At 47.5% G+C, this 13,829-nt stretch overlaps 1 protein-coding gene across 1 annotated transcript; it reads right to left on the bottom strand.

Moving 5' to 3' along the window:
• Window positions 1-1,084: 1,084 nt before the first annotated feature.
• On the bottom strand, window positions 1,085-12,944 carry LOC311525757 (regulator of cell cycle RGCC-like). Its single transcript, XM_084638097.1, has 5 exons — window positions 12,819-12,944; window positions 7,179-7,334; window positions 6,276-6,356; window positions 4,501-4,563; window positions 1,085-2,607 (listed from the first exon to the last, which is right to left on the bottom strand). The coding sequence occupies exons 1-5, from the start codon at window positions 12,850-12,852 to the stop codon at window positions 2,600-2,602; spliced, it is 342 nt and encodes a 113-aa protein (XP_084494223.1). The 5' UTR covers window positions 12,853-12,944; the 3' UTR covers window positions 1,085-2,599.
• Between the last annotated feature and the right edge of the window lie 885 nt (window positions 12,945-13,829).

The raw sequence follows: 13,829 nt of genomic DNA, 5'->3' as shown, positions 1-13,829 counted from the left end.
TTGACTCAAAAACATACACCGAGACATTCACCTACACATCCAGACATTCATCTGTGCACAGCCTGTCACACTCACACCTCATCCTGTCCCTTGCAGTCTTACACTCCTGTTCTCCAGTTTGATTCTCCACCCCACCCCACGTGGCCTGTCTCCCTAGGAAAGTTTCTTGGCTTGTAAACCAGCAGTGAAGTTCCTGAAGTAGTCCTAGAGAACATATGCAGAGAGCAACTCAGGTGCACAAACACGTTTTACAAAGCTGACAAGGGCAATGCTCAGACTTGCAGTAGCATAGGTGCCGTTTGGGTTTAATGGCCATCGCATGCTAAGGTCAGGCTGCTCATGAACACTTGGACTTGCCTTCAACGCCCTGTCCTGCTGCGGCCATGCAAGTGCCTTCCTCTGGCTCATCAACACAAACAACTCTAAACAGTGTTTCCTCAAAGAGGCAGTGGTTTGCCAGACAGTAGCTGAGAACAATCCCCAGCAGGTAACAGCAGTTTGGGGAGGATCAGAGACATAGTTTGAACCCCACATGTGAGAAAATTTTATCAGAACCATAACATTGGGATATCATTGGATTTATTATTTAGGGGGATGTAGCTCAAGAAGCCTTTGGTGAAATGGACTCGGATTTGGACTGCTGACACTCCCCTGAAGCACAGTCATGTTCAAGACCATCTGACTCAGCATGTTGTTTTTGGAGACTGTAGATAAAAAAAACAAGTCTCAGCCTCAACTATCACAGAGTCACCTCTCTGCTGTAATAAGGGCTCCAGGGGTCAGAGGACGCAGTCATTGCATATGAGCCACCATGCCCATTGAAGTCTTTTTCAAGCATCCTCGTTGCTTGGCTACTTCTGTCTGAATGCTGTGATATTTCTCAGGGTGACCCAAGGGTCAAACATATCCCTTTTGGGAGAATCACTTAGCCCCAGCTCCCATCACAGATCCTTTGTCCATGGAGTTCGGTGCAACCCTATAACTACAAGATTACTTGAGTGCACAGCTCTGAAACTCCAGGAATGGGAAAGCCTTGGAGACAGCATTCACAGAGCAAATCCACACAAAGCAAAAATTCCACAAAATCCTTTTATTCATAAAATACATGCATGTCTATATAAAAAATTTAGAATCGTCCTTATTTTACAATATTTACAACAGAATACAAGCATTCAAGACAGAGGCACTTAGGGTCTGGTCTGAAGACATCCAGTAAACAGCTGGGGACTTATGAAAAAGTAAGAACCATTATCTGTTTATTTAGGCCAGGGGTTTTCAACTTTTTCTTCATTTGCAGACCCCTAAAAAATTTCAAATAGAGATGTGGACCCCTTTGGAAATCATAGTTCATGGACCCCCAAGGGTTCATGGGCCACAGGTTGAAAGCCACTAATTTAGGCAATAGCTATCTTCCTGAACCTGAAGAGAGACACCTCATTGCACAGATCCTCAGCTGGTGGTACTTTGGCATTGCTCCATGGACGTCAACGGAGATACGTCAATTTATGGCAGCTGAAGATCTGGCTTGGAATCATTATTAAAGGCCGTTTGTTAGGATTCAACAGCCTCCTTTGGTCAATATGGATCAACACAAAATTTGGTGTTATCAGCTGTAAAGCTGTGACCCAAATCCAAAGCTGAGGGATGTTCAGCTCTGGTGGTTTGCACAGTCCCATTATACCTCTAATGGAGGTCCAGAGGGTTAGTATGGGTCTCTCTCTACTCAAACTACGATAAATGGCAATCCATTGCTAGCCTAACCCATCTGAAACCCGTATGGAAGGTGCCTAGAGCATGAGCAGACATTTAGCCAACTTTAAAATGGAGATGCCCCTCAATTGCTGCAGGTGGTATTTGCCAGAAGAGCTACCACTGATGCCAAAGAGCCCTGCAGTGTTAAAGTACTGCAGGAGCCAGGAGGTTCATTAAGAGCAAAACCATTGTCCACAGGCCCAGGAAATACTGTACAATGTCTCAGAGAGGACCCTGATGGAGCTGGGAAATAAAGAGGCTTCACCCTGCTTTCCTTCTCATTACAGATGGGACTCTGGACTCTAGGGGTAGCTTACCTTGGCTTACAATTCCAGCACTTGCAATTCTGCTCAGAGTAAAGAGGTCTCCTCAGAACACTCTACCCTACCCTCAGAGATGGGGAGACAATACATTGGGAAGAGGAGGGTGGAGGAGTGCTATGGGTAACAACTGGAGAAATTTTGCCTTGAAAGTGGAAAGTTTGTGGTTAGTAGCCCACCAAATGCAGAAGGAAACATGCCAAGGCCAGTACCTAAATAAATCCCAACTCGCAGGTCTCCCCACCCTGAGATGAATCAGTATTTGCCATGTATGCTGATTGTCTGAAGAGGGACCATCAGATGACAGAAGGAAACCTGCCAGGATTCTCAGGCATGATGGATTTGCACTTGAGGTCTGTTGTTGCTGGACAGTTGCTCTGCAGATGGAAAGCGTGTCTGTATTATCCTTGCCCCACGGGGTATGAATTTTAGACCCTGCTCTTCCAGAGCAGAACATGAAAGGATGGGGTGGAACATCTCAGTTCTGCCATAACCTCTTCTCAGAGCTCCTGGCCAGAGACAGCATCTCACATCTCTGCAGGGCGAAGAAGAAAATGTATTGTTAGGCCATTGAACTCAGCCAATGCAAAGGAAACCCAAACCCTGTTTTGCCAGGCTGTGTGTGTGTAGTGGTTAAAGCAGGAGATTGGGAATCAGGCCTCCTGGATCCGGCTCCTGGCTCTGCTTGGGGTTAACACCCAACGTTTCAACAATGACCAGCTGAACTTCTGACTTCTGTGGGGGGACATTCAGGGGTGCTGAGTAACAAAGGAACTCCAGGGGAGCTGCTCAACACATCTGAAAACAGTCAGACCCTAACTGCCTTAAGCTGGGCACCAAAAAATGACTTTAGAAAGTTGGACCTTAATTGTGTCTCAGTTTCCCCATCTGTAAAGATGGAGACCAGCCATCCTGCAAAGAGCGTGGAGATGCCTGGGTGCCAAGTGCTGGAGGGGAGCAGCGTTTTGTTATCACCGCTTCTCTTCCAAGTGAGCCATAAGGAATGGGAGAGGATTCCATTTACAGCTTTTTACTCATTCTAGAGAAGTGGGCCAGAGGTTGCAGTCAGTATCCCTGCATATGGATAGCAGAAAAGAGCAAGGATTTCCCTTAGACAAAACTGAAGCTAGAAACCCTCTCGCACCTGCATATGTAAAACTCCCCTAGGTTTCATTAGCAGGGAGCAATGCAGCAGGCAAAGAGTTGCAGGAAAGATCTCTCGCCCTGCTCAGTAAAGGCCAGTGTTACAGGCCTTGGTCAGTGTTCGTCCAATAGCAGCCCAGCCCAGCCCCAGCCCGCTATCCTGAGCTCCTGCTGTCACCACAGATGATCCTATATGCTGGACATCCACACTGATTTGATTTTTTTTCATTGCAGCCGGCTGCTTGAGTGAGGGGAAATCCAACCTGGGCCAGCTCTCTCTGGGGGGTTTCCTGCCAGCACCAGCACAGCGCAAGACAAATGTAATCAGGAAGTGCTGTCATTTCCCCTCTCCCCTCAGACTAGAGGGGGGCTGCAAGGAAGCAGCAGGGGTGCAGAGCTTGGGCGGCAGCATGCTAGGGCTGCCCTGAACACTCTGGGCCAATGTAGCCCTGAATGATGGAGACTGTAGAATTTAGTGCGGCATGCCCAGCACTTCACCAATAACTGTCAGGCCCCCCCCAGCCACCTCCCTCAGGGCTGGACAGTATCATCACCCCCCCCTTGACAGATGGGAAAGGGTGGTGCGAGAGGGGAAAGGAGAGACTCACCCAAGGTCACCCCAGCAACTGGGTGGAAAAGACTAGACTGGAATCCCAGGGTGAAATCCTGGCTCCATTGAGGTCAGGGGGAGTTTTGCGATGGACTTCAATGGGGCCAGGATTTCACCCAAGATCTCCAGATTCCACTAGTGTTTAATGCTGGTGTTTCTAACAAGCCTGAGGGACTTAGAAGCCCAGGTTTATTGATTCCATGGGAGCTGAGTGGTGCTCTAGGGGATTCAGGCCCTTAACTCCCATTGAAAACCCCACCCTTAAACACTAGATTACATTCCCCGCCATGGCTGCCTTGTGCCAGACTAACCCAGGAGGACACACTGTAGCCTAGACACCACCTTCCAGCCCAGGGGCTGTACAGCCCTGGAGGCAGCAGGCCAGAATTCACACCTGCCAGATTCCCATGCTGTCTGTCAAGGTACAATTCCTAACGTTAAAGGAGAGCAGGATGCAGCCGCCACAGGACAGGCGGAGCTCCTGCAAGGGACTGCACTGGGTGGAGAACAGGGAGAGGCGTGGTCAGACACAGTCATGCCTAGGGACGAATCGTCAGCCTGGGTCCGTTGCCGTAGTTCTATTGACTTCAGGGGAGCTGCACTGATGGCCACCAGTGGAGGATCTAGCTTTCAGCAGTCACCAAAACATGGCAGAGATCAAGGCTCCATACATACCCTCTAGCACTTTATCCAGATCCGCAATGAACTCCTCCAGCTCCTGTGTGTCCCCGAGTTTAGCTAACAGAGAGAAAGATCCATGGTCAGATGCTCGGCATGCCACACCCATCCCAGTGCAGGTCACAAAAGGGATTCTCCTAAGCTTCTTCTGCCCATGGCTGCTCAGGCCATGCTACTATTACTGCTTTCATAACATCACCCATTGGGGCATCTTGTCACAAGGATTTGGAACATCTGGGATGTTGTTTATAGACTAGCCTCAGGCTAGGTCTACACCGTGAACTAGGGGTGGGATTCCCCTGCTTGTGCACACACACTGGAGCTCATTCCATGCAGCTGCAACAGCGGAGGCCCGGTATTCACGGGTGGCTGCAGCAGAGGTGGCTGAGCCCTGCCAAGCACGTACCCGCTGTTTTAAGGCGGTCTGCACTCAGCACAGCTCAGGCGTGCCTCCTCAGTCACGACCTGGGCTACCACAACGACACCGCTCTTTATACTCATACGAGTGCTCACTGAGCTGGCGTGAGCACGTGTACATGAGCCGGGGAATCGCATCCCTAGCTCGTAGCCTTAATGTGAAAGCTAACTGGGCTGTGGGGTATTTCTGATGGCCAGTCTGGAGTAAAAATGATTGTTCTGCCTGGCATTACGGCCCAGGTCCTTGGGAACGCCTTAAACCAACGCACGGAGACTTGACAGTAAGATGCATATACTGTGATCTTTACTGATCACATCAGCCCTGCATGAGCACTTATTAATCTCTCAAGGCCCTGCACTGTACACTCTCGTTTTAGGGCAAAATGTGGGATGGATTTTCCTGGGGATAGCCTTTCCAAAGTCCTGACTAGGAATTGAAGAGCCTGAGGGATGATGGTGGTGTCCCCAGGAGACGCCTGGGAGAGCATCAGACACGTAAGCCATGGTTCCTTTATTGTGGCATGGAAGTGTGTGTAGGGGACTCTCCCTAATCTCTGAATCCTCATACAGATTCCAGTCTCATTTCTACAGGGGACACAGGATGTCACCCCAGAACAAACCTCCTTAGAGGTCCTTGTGCAACCACCAGCCTGTATCCCCATTAGCACAACCAGTTCAGCCCAGCCAACATGCTCCTGGGGTTTGGAGTGGCCCAAAGGGGTGTCACCTGGACTGATGGGCTGAATTTAAGCGAAGGAAAATTCGGGTTGAATATTAGGAGGAACTGACAGCTTGGAGGCAAGGGCCCCCTTCTCCTCTCACATTCACTGGGGTGAGTCAGGAGTGACTCCAAGCAAATCAGTGGCGTTCTGATGTAGAAGGAAAATCAGGGCTACAGACCCAAGTATTGCTTTTGTTCCTGTGCAAGGCACTGCTTCTGAGATCACCCTCTGCTAGGCCCTCTGTCAGTGCCAGGGCTGGGTGACCCTTTCAGTATCAAGGTTCTGGGCTGGGATCCATGAGCTCTGAATGGACCCATCAGATTGGATTCCAGCCTGGATCAGAAACATAGCTCGGTAACATCATGCATGTTCTGCAATCCAGAGGGAGTCGACTCTCCTCTCCATTCCTCACAGAACACACCCCTCTAGAGAGGATTCCCACATAAAAACGTGGATACGCTGCAGTTACTGAACTGAATGCACCTTACCTTTAATGCATTCAATTTCTCTAGGGCCATTGCTGAGGAAATGGGCTCAGATCCTGCATACTTCTACCCTGAGGACACTTTAAATAGGATTCCCCATGGTACCCCTTGAAGGGGACTTTTTGATGGAGAGGTGTCCTGGTCTTACCTTTGGAGTTAGCAGTGCTGGCCGACGTGTTGAGATCTTCTTCACTGGAGTTTAAACTGCTCCCAGGAGACGTGCTGGTACCTGCATACAGAACAAGATCAGTCACTGCACCGAGGCATCATCTAGCTCCAAGAACCACAGGGGCATTATAAAGATGCCAGCAGGGGACAGGGGCCAACATGGTGCAACATGGATTCCCAAATCTAGCTGCTGGGTCCCACTTTCTGCCAGCTGAGTTGCTGAACTGCATCACTCTTGCTACAAATCTCAGCTACAAAAGGGAACAACGCTCTTTTACCAGCCCAGCAGAGGCCAAATTCAATCTAACGGCATCTTCTGTAGTCTGGGTGTGATGGTGGAACAGAGTGATCTGGAACTTCAGTGGGATTATCACAGGCACATGAGGGCAGTGAAAGATCAGAGAGGTGGGTTTTGGCCCAAGACCCTGGCATGTTATGCAGCAGTGAAGCCATTAAATCCCTTCTCGCATGGGGGATACAATGTAGAGGCTGACAAACCCTTGACTTTAAAGATGCACCTGTCAGGCACACAAATACCACAGCCCCTCAAAGTAAGCACAGATGCTACTTAAAGCCCTAGAGGGAAGAGACCCATGAATGTGTGGCCAACATGGGGATGCTCAAAGATGGAATGACCTGGAAGTTTAATCACTGAACAAACCAGAGGTGCAGCTACAGACTGTTGAGGAAGTAAAATTGCAGGAGCCCTGCAGCCACGTTCAAGGGCTCTCCAGCAAGATAGTAAGCAGTTGGGTGGGGATGGAAGAGGCAGACAAGTTCCCCTTGTCCCTCCCAGTGGGATTTTCCCCAGTGATGAAACATCCCCGCCCCAGGTGAACACCATGACTCCTTTTATTCTGCACCGACAGCCCCCAAAACTCACTTTCTAGCTCATCGATGCCACTGTCATAGACACTGGGGACGGTCCTTCTCTTCAGCTCCTCCAGATGCTGCTCATACTGACAAACTTCACCCTTGTCAAAGTCTTCGATCACCTCGTCAAACTCCCTCAGGAGGTCATGGAGGTCGTCTGGCAGCACTGAAGAGTCAATAGATCAGCCCGGTGAGTCATTCGGAGGCAAAGGCAAACACACACACACAGAACCCAGGAGTACTCTGGGCAGGGTGGGAAAGGGGATCAGGATATCAGAAGGAGAGGGAAATTATGGGGAAAAGGAGGAAAGAGGTTTGCTGTGAAGCTTGAAAATCAGATGACATGGGGAAAAGACAGTAGTTGTCCTGGGTGGTGGGAGCTGCATGGGAGAAGGCTCTCGCATCAACAGTGGCCAGATTTTGGGGGAGAACTGGGAATTCAGTGCCCTGAGTAGAGCAGACAGACTAGGAGCCAGAGGTCAGTGATGTTACCCCAGTGTCGAGCCCATGTGAGAGTGATCAGAGTCAGACCCTGGATCTGAGTAAGGGGGAGGGACTAGAAAAGCAACTTTGAAGTGATCTGTAGAACAGAAGAGCATTCCCGTAGGATGGTCACCTTTAGCCATGTACAAAATGGAACACAGGAGGAGCTGCTGCCTGGGCGTGCCTTTATCCACCCCCAGCATTCCCCGCCATGTACACCCCAGCAGCCAATCCCAGTTATGCTCTCAGCATTATGGACTAGTGGGTCAGATATGAATATCAACCCCTTGCTCTCAGTTATCCATGTGATTGACTGGCCAACATGTCCTAATCAGCCAATGACTGTGCAGCCACCCATTTGCAGTGGTGCTCATGAGTGTGACCTGAGAACACCAGGGCTCTGTCTACAGAATGATTGAAACTGTGCCAGCAACAGCACGGATGCAGTTGTGCAGCAGAGAATCTGAGACAGATGCTGGGCCTGATTCTGATCTCACTTACTGCCTTACCGGAGAGTAATGTCACCAGTTTCAATAGTTACTCCCAGTTTCCACCAACGTGAGATCAGAATCAGATCATGCCAGTTCACTGGATTCCTCCCAGTGGTTTTTAAATGGGCATGGGAGGGGGAAAACCAAGGGATGTAAATTTGTAGAGGAAACTTTGTCAGGATTTTAAAGGAGCCCTGTATTTACTCCTTGGGAGCTGAGTGAGTTTCCAGGACCAGCCCTCCAGCTACGTGCAAATCAAGCAATATAAATACAATTGGCAGAGTCTCCTCTATAATTTGACTTCCTTGTTGCGAAGCTATGAGCTGGGACTGTAAGCTTAGGGTTTTTTTTCCTCCTACAGAATTGCCAATCTGAAATGCAGCAGGGAGTGCTGGGAAAGCCGCGCAGTCATTCAGCCTGGGGTAGAGCAGCAGATGTACTCCAGGATGCATCTGAGCCGACCCCAGACCACCAGCTTCAGCAACTGGACAGACAACTCTTCCTCACCCCCCTCAGAACTTTTTCAGCCTCACTCCACCCAACTGCTATGGGCACCAGCTTTCTGGCTAATGAGGGCTGTAAGAGAGCCAGCAATTCTAGCCAGCTAAGGAGCAGCAGGGTTGCTGATGGATGGTGCACTGTTCTTCTTCCCCCCTGAGGAGTGAGCATGTCCCTTCTGCAGCTCCACCAGCAAGAATGTGCCAAATGCAGCTGGGAGCAAATAAAAGCTATTTCCTTTGACTTCAATGGACATCCCACCAGCTGGTGCATCAGCACTTTGTGGCTTGTAGCCAAACTAATTGTCACAACCAGTCACATCACCGACTTTGACCCATTGAGCCAAAGTCTTCCCTGGTTTAACTCCATTGCCCTCAGGAGAATTACAGCAGGGAAGACACTAACCCACTGCCATTTTCCCCCCACACAGCTGGCCTTGAGAAACTTACAGAGTAGCCTAGGAGTGTAATAAAGAAACATTACAAACTTGCAGAAAGAAGAGCTGAGCTGATGCACCACAGGACCGCAAGAGAGTCTTCAGCACATTTACAAACCACCACTCTACACTACACAGAGCCAGATTCTGCTCTCCCTCAGAGTGGGGTAAGTCAGGAGTCCCTCCACTGGGAAGCTGGTGTGTGAGCAGAAACAGGCCTGTCAGCTGGGTCTCTCTAGCCACCTATATATAGGCCCATCACCATAGTAGATGGCTGGCTCACAAACATTAAGAGGCCAGATCCTCAACTGCTGGAAACCTGTGTAGCTAATTGCCCAATGGATTTGTCCTCACAGCATCCCCATGACAGCACTGACACCCCCATTTTACATATGGAGAACTAAGGCACGGAGAGACCAAGTGACTTCTCATAGGTCCCACAGGAAGCTTGTGGCAGAGTCTGGAATAGGACTCAGATCTCCCAAATCCCAGGTCCATGCCTTGACCCCCAAAACTACCTTGCCTCATCATTTCCCTCCAGAAGAGGCTAATTATCTCCAGAAAGCATGTAATGTTCTTGGGATCACATCAGCACACACTGGGCACTTTGCAGAGAGAGCTTAAAATAAGATCTTAGCTTCAAAGAGTTTACAATATAAACATTTGCTCTGATCTCTGAAAGACTATTGAAAGCTTTTTCTGTTCACACGCACTCCCTCCTCAACCCACAATAGAATGTGTTTATGAGACCCAAAGGTTTTGATGCAAGCCAACTTGAGCAAGGAAAAGCTTGTTATGATTAGATTTTGTATGGAATACACTCTCCTCTGTGAGTTGGAGACCCCCTGCAATACTCATGAAGATTAGGGCAAGTTTAAAATGGAAAGCCATCCTGCTCCTTTACCCATCAGCCTCCTTGCCTTGCTGGCTTCAAGTTCAATCATAATCACATACAAGAGCCTATTGTCTATGTGCTCATTTCCACTGAGGTTTTCTTGACAGTAGACTTTAAAAAAAACAAAAAAAAACACACAATCAAAAAACCCTTCCGACCTGTATGAGAACTGATATACTCAAAACTGAAATGGATCCTGGTGAGCTACTGGGAGATCCACAAGCTGGATTCCGATTTCATCTATGCTGGTATAAATCAGGTTTAAATCCACTGAGTTACTCTGGATTTAGCTTAGCTGCGATCCAGCTCTATCTTTGTAAATTCATGGCTATTTATTGAGAGTACCACTCTCAGAGGAAGATCTCATCGGTCACCCATGCATAACAGCTTTCAGAAAGATCAGAAAATTCTCCTGCTGCATTTACAGCTTATAATTAAAACCACTTACAAACACAAGCACAGACAAGATAATCGAAAATGTGATGAAGCCCGACTTCTGTGTGGGTGTGCCCGGGCACGTGCGGGTGTGTGCATATGAGTGAGAGATAACGGTTACTGCCCCGATCCTTGTGCCATTTCAAGAATGAGGCTAACGGTACACAGGGTATCTGCAGATGGCAGGAAACATACACAATGCAACTTCTATCCACCAGCAACTGTTTTTAGTTAAAGTATGGCAAGAGGAGGTAGAATTGTGCTGCAAGAGCGCCTTCTGAGTGACATATCTTGGCTCTCTGAAAGTCCCTAATAAATAACTTGTTTTGTGGTTCTTACCACAGTTTAGAGGGGAAAACCCTTAGAATATTTCCCTAATCTTCAGTAAAGCAGTCTACCTTTTTTCCCTTCCATTGTACAACATGCATTTGCTCTTTTCGGCAGAAACACAATGCAGATAGGCTTCATGGGGAGAAAGCTGCCGAAGAGAAGGTGCTGCTTGGAATAATTAATGGCTAGTAAACAGTTTACAGGAGCGTGATTCCAGGATGGGTTTTTTTCCCCCCACAGCCTTGGAAGGAATCAGGGTTAACACTGGAGACAGCTGACTTGCCTGCCCATGAGAGAGGCGTTACAGGCTTTGAGGTTCAATGCTGCAGCCACTGCTCTGTACCCTTTAAGTCTGGCAGCTGGAGCTGCCTCTCATGGTCAGTGCCTATCAGTACACGATCAAGAAAAAAAATTGGGGCAGGGGGGATTTTTATCAAAATGTGGCTATGTACGGATACTGCTCCCTGCATGCAGGGACACAAATCCACAAGAGCGTGGGTTATAGCTCACGAAAGCTTGTGCCCAAATAAATTTGTTAGTCTCTAAGGTGCCACAAGGACTCCCCATTGTTTTTACCCATCCTTTAACATTCATGAGAAGAAGGAAGAAATATAACAACAGTACGATCCTGGAACACTTAATCCATTGAAGCCAGTGCAATGAGCTGAGGATCAGACCACAAAATTCTATCCAAAGGGTGAAAACACAGTTCCACATGGAAGTTTACTCTTTAGAAATGTTAAACAACTCACACTAGCTTTGTGGAACAGCATAATGGGTTGGAGAAAGCGAGGAAAGCTTGCCGGGCTTTGGGGTTGTTGGTTTTATTTATTTATTATGATCCCACAAAAAAAAATGTTAATTGAACCCAAGTTGCAGTTATCTGTAAACATAATAAAGCACTATAAGATTTGTGACATTTTGGATGGCTGGTTACTGATGGCTTTTTGAAACGAGGCAGAGTTTTATTATTAATGCCAGTTGGTTTTTTGTTCACATTATTATTATTTCAATAAAAGGAATGTCTCTTCATGACACAAACCTGTGACCTGGACTTTTAGGAACACATCTATTTCTTTCTTCTTTTCTTTTGAAATTTGGTCTGAAGTACATTTGTTTTCTGGGGCTGAGAGATGCTGGGAGGATACTGTTGCAAGATCATAAAGATCAGAGATATATATTTTAGTTGCTGTGTGATGATTTATGTTAATTATTGGGGAAAGAGTCTATTTGTGTAACTTTATTTTTAAAATATGGCAAGGATTACTTAAGGCAAAGGGAAAGGAGTACTTGTGGCACCTTAGAGACTAACCAATTTATTTGAGCATAAGCTTTTGTGAGCTACAGCTCACTTCATCGGATGTATACTGTCCTTTTTCATGGACGGTGTACACAAACAAAGTAAATACACATACAAAATGTATATCTAAGAGAACACCTTTCCCTCTTTAGTATGAGTGAAGAGATGAAAGAGCAAGCTCACTGTACTTGGTTTAAAAATAAAGAAACAAGTCTGGCATTTTTCCTCTGATCAGGTTTTAGGTTAAGGGCAAATAATCAAAAATACACACCGCATATTGGATTCTTTAAAATAGCATGTGGAAATAATTTTTGTGATATGAATTGTTTTCAATAAAACCTTTTTTCAGTTATTTAACACCATTTATGATGATGCTTTATTGTGATTTTAATCTAGAGCAACAAATTATATTGAATAGAGAGAAGTTCTATAAGCGAGGGTGAAGAGAGATCTTTTGAAAAATACCAACGCACTGAACAATTACTTCTCCCCACTAAGAAGATCAGAGGTAGTGATGCAGCTAATTCATACTATAGCATTCAAACCGATACACCAACCTCTTCGATATTATCCCTTTTTAGAAATTGGATTTTCCAAGGATGACAGGCAAGATTAAACATATAAAGCGCTACGAGGTTTTTAACAAAACAGCCAGAAAAGGTCAATAAGAGTTTTCAAATACATTAATGAATAGAAACTCATTTGCATTTCAATGATCAAATATACTTGTAATAACTCACAGGAGAAGGGGGAAAGTTAATACAGAAGGAGGCAGCACTAACCTGCATTGTTCATGTTCTCTGTGGGGCTGGCCATGATCAGCGAGGGAAACGCTCTTCTCTTCTGCACAGGAAGACAATAGGTCACAATGTGAAAATGACTAAATTCTAAGAGCTATTTTCACCCAGGCGCGGCAAGTTTTGTGCTTTCGGCCCTGCCCCCTCCTTCGCGCTAAGCCAATCAGAGGGCCGCTCGCGGGGCTCCGCCTAGCAAACCCCAGCAGCCTGTCAAGGAGCGACGGCTGAAAAAAGGGGGTTTTCTGTGAATGGAATGGAACGTGCGTCCCGGAAAGAATGCCGTATGTCTGGCCAAAAAACGATACATGCCGCGGCACCGAACGATCGCTCAGGATCCTGCCGACGGGGCCAGTGCAGGGCACCGTGGGGCTTATAGACCGGAGGCGTAGGAGTATTTAACCCGTGGGGTGTGGAGCAATTTGCAGGAGAGAATAAAGTCCTGGAGGGCGTGGCGGAAAGGATGAAAACCTTGATGACTCTATAGTGGAGGTGTTTGCAGAGAGGACTGAAATCGGGGGGGTGGGAGGTGCCTGGGTGTAATAATGCCTTGGTGAGGCAGTGATGTGTCTGGGGGGTATTAGGAGAAGGCAGAGCCGCTGTTGGCGGTGATTCGCAGGGTATCTAGACAGAGCGAGGATGAAACATATACGGGAGGGAGGGAAAGAAAGGTGTCCAGGACTGTTTGCAAGGGATGGTAGACTAAAACGTGTGTATGCACGAGGAAGAGTGCTCAGTCCGGGTGCTAGCAGAGGGGATGGATACATCCCTTAGTGGTATGTGGAGGCATCTGAGAGCAGGAGCTGGGGGACGGGCCCTTTTCAGCATTACACAGCGTGGATGAGTCTTGTAAAGTACCCAAAATGTGTTACATAATTTATGGACGGACCCATAACACCCTCCTACAGTTGAGAGCTCATGAAAAGAGGGCTTCAAATGTTCCGGGCAGAAATGCTTTAGCACTATTCAGACAGGTGAGGGGGTGGGGGACTTCACCAG

This window comes from Lepidochelys olivacea (assembly GCF_965140295.1).
Source record: "Lepidochelys olivacea isolate rLepOli2 genome assembly, chromosome: 9".
NCBI lineage: Eukaryota > Metazoa > Chordata > Testudines > Cheloniidae > Lepidochelys > Lepidochelys olivacea.
Note: the sequence above shows the minus strand (reverse complement) of the source record. Positions and strands in the feature narration are given on the sequence as shown.

What these genes read in the sequence shown, in the direction of transcription:
- LOC311525757 (XM_084638097.1), bottom strand. Translation starts at nt 12,852, where the DNA reads ATGGCCAGCCCCACAGAGAACATGAACAATGCAG. An exon ending in AGAGAACATGAACAATGCAG is followed by an intron (nt 7,335 to 12,818) that starts GTTAGTGCTGCC and finishes TTGACTCTTCAG; the next exon opens with TGCTGCCAGACGACCTCCAT. An exon ending in CAGCACTGCTAACTCCAAAG is followed by an intron (nt 4,564 to 6,275) that starts GTAAGACCAGGA and finishes TCTCTCTGTTAG; the next exon opens with CTAAACTCGGGGACACACAG.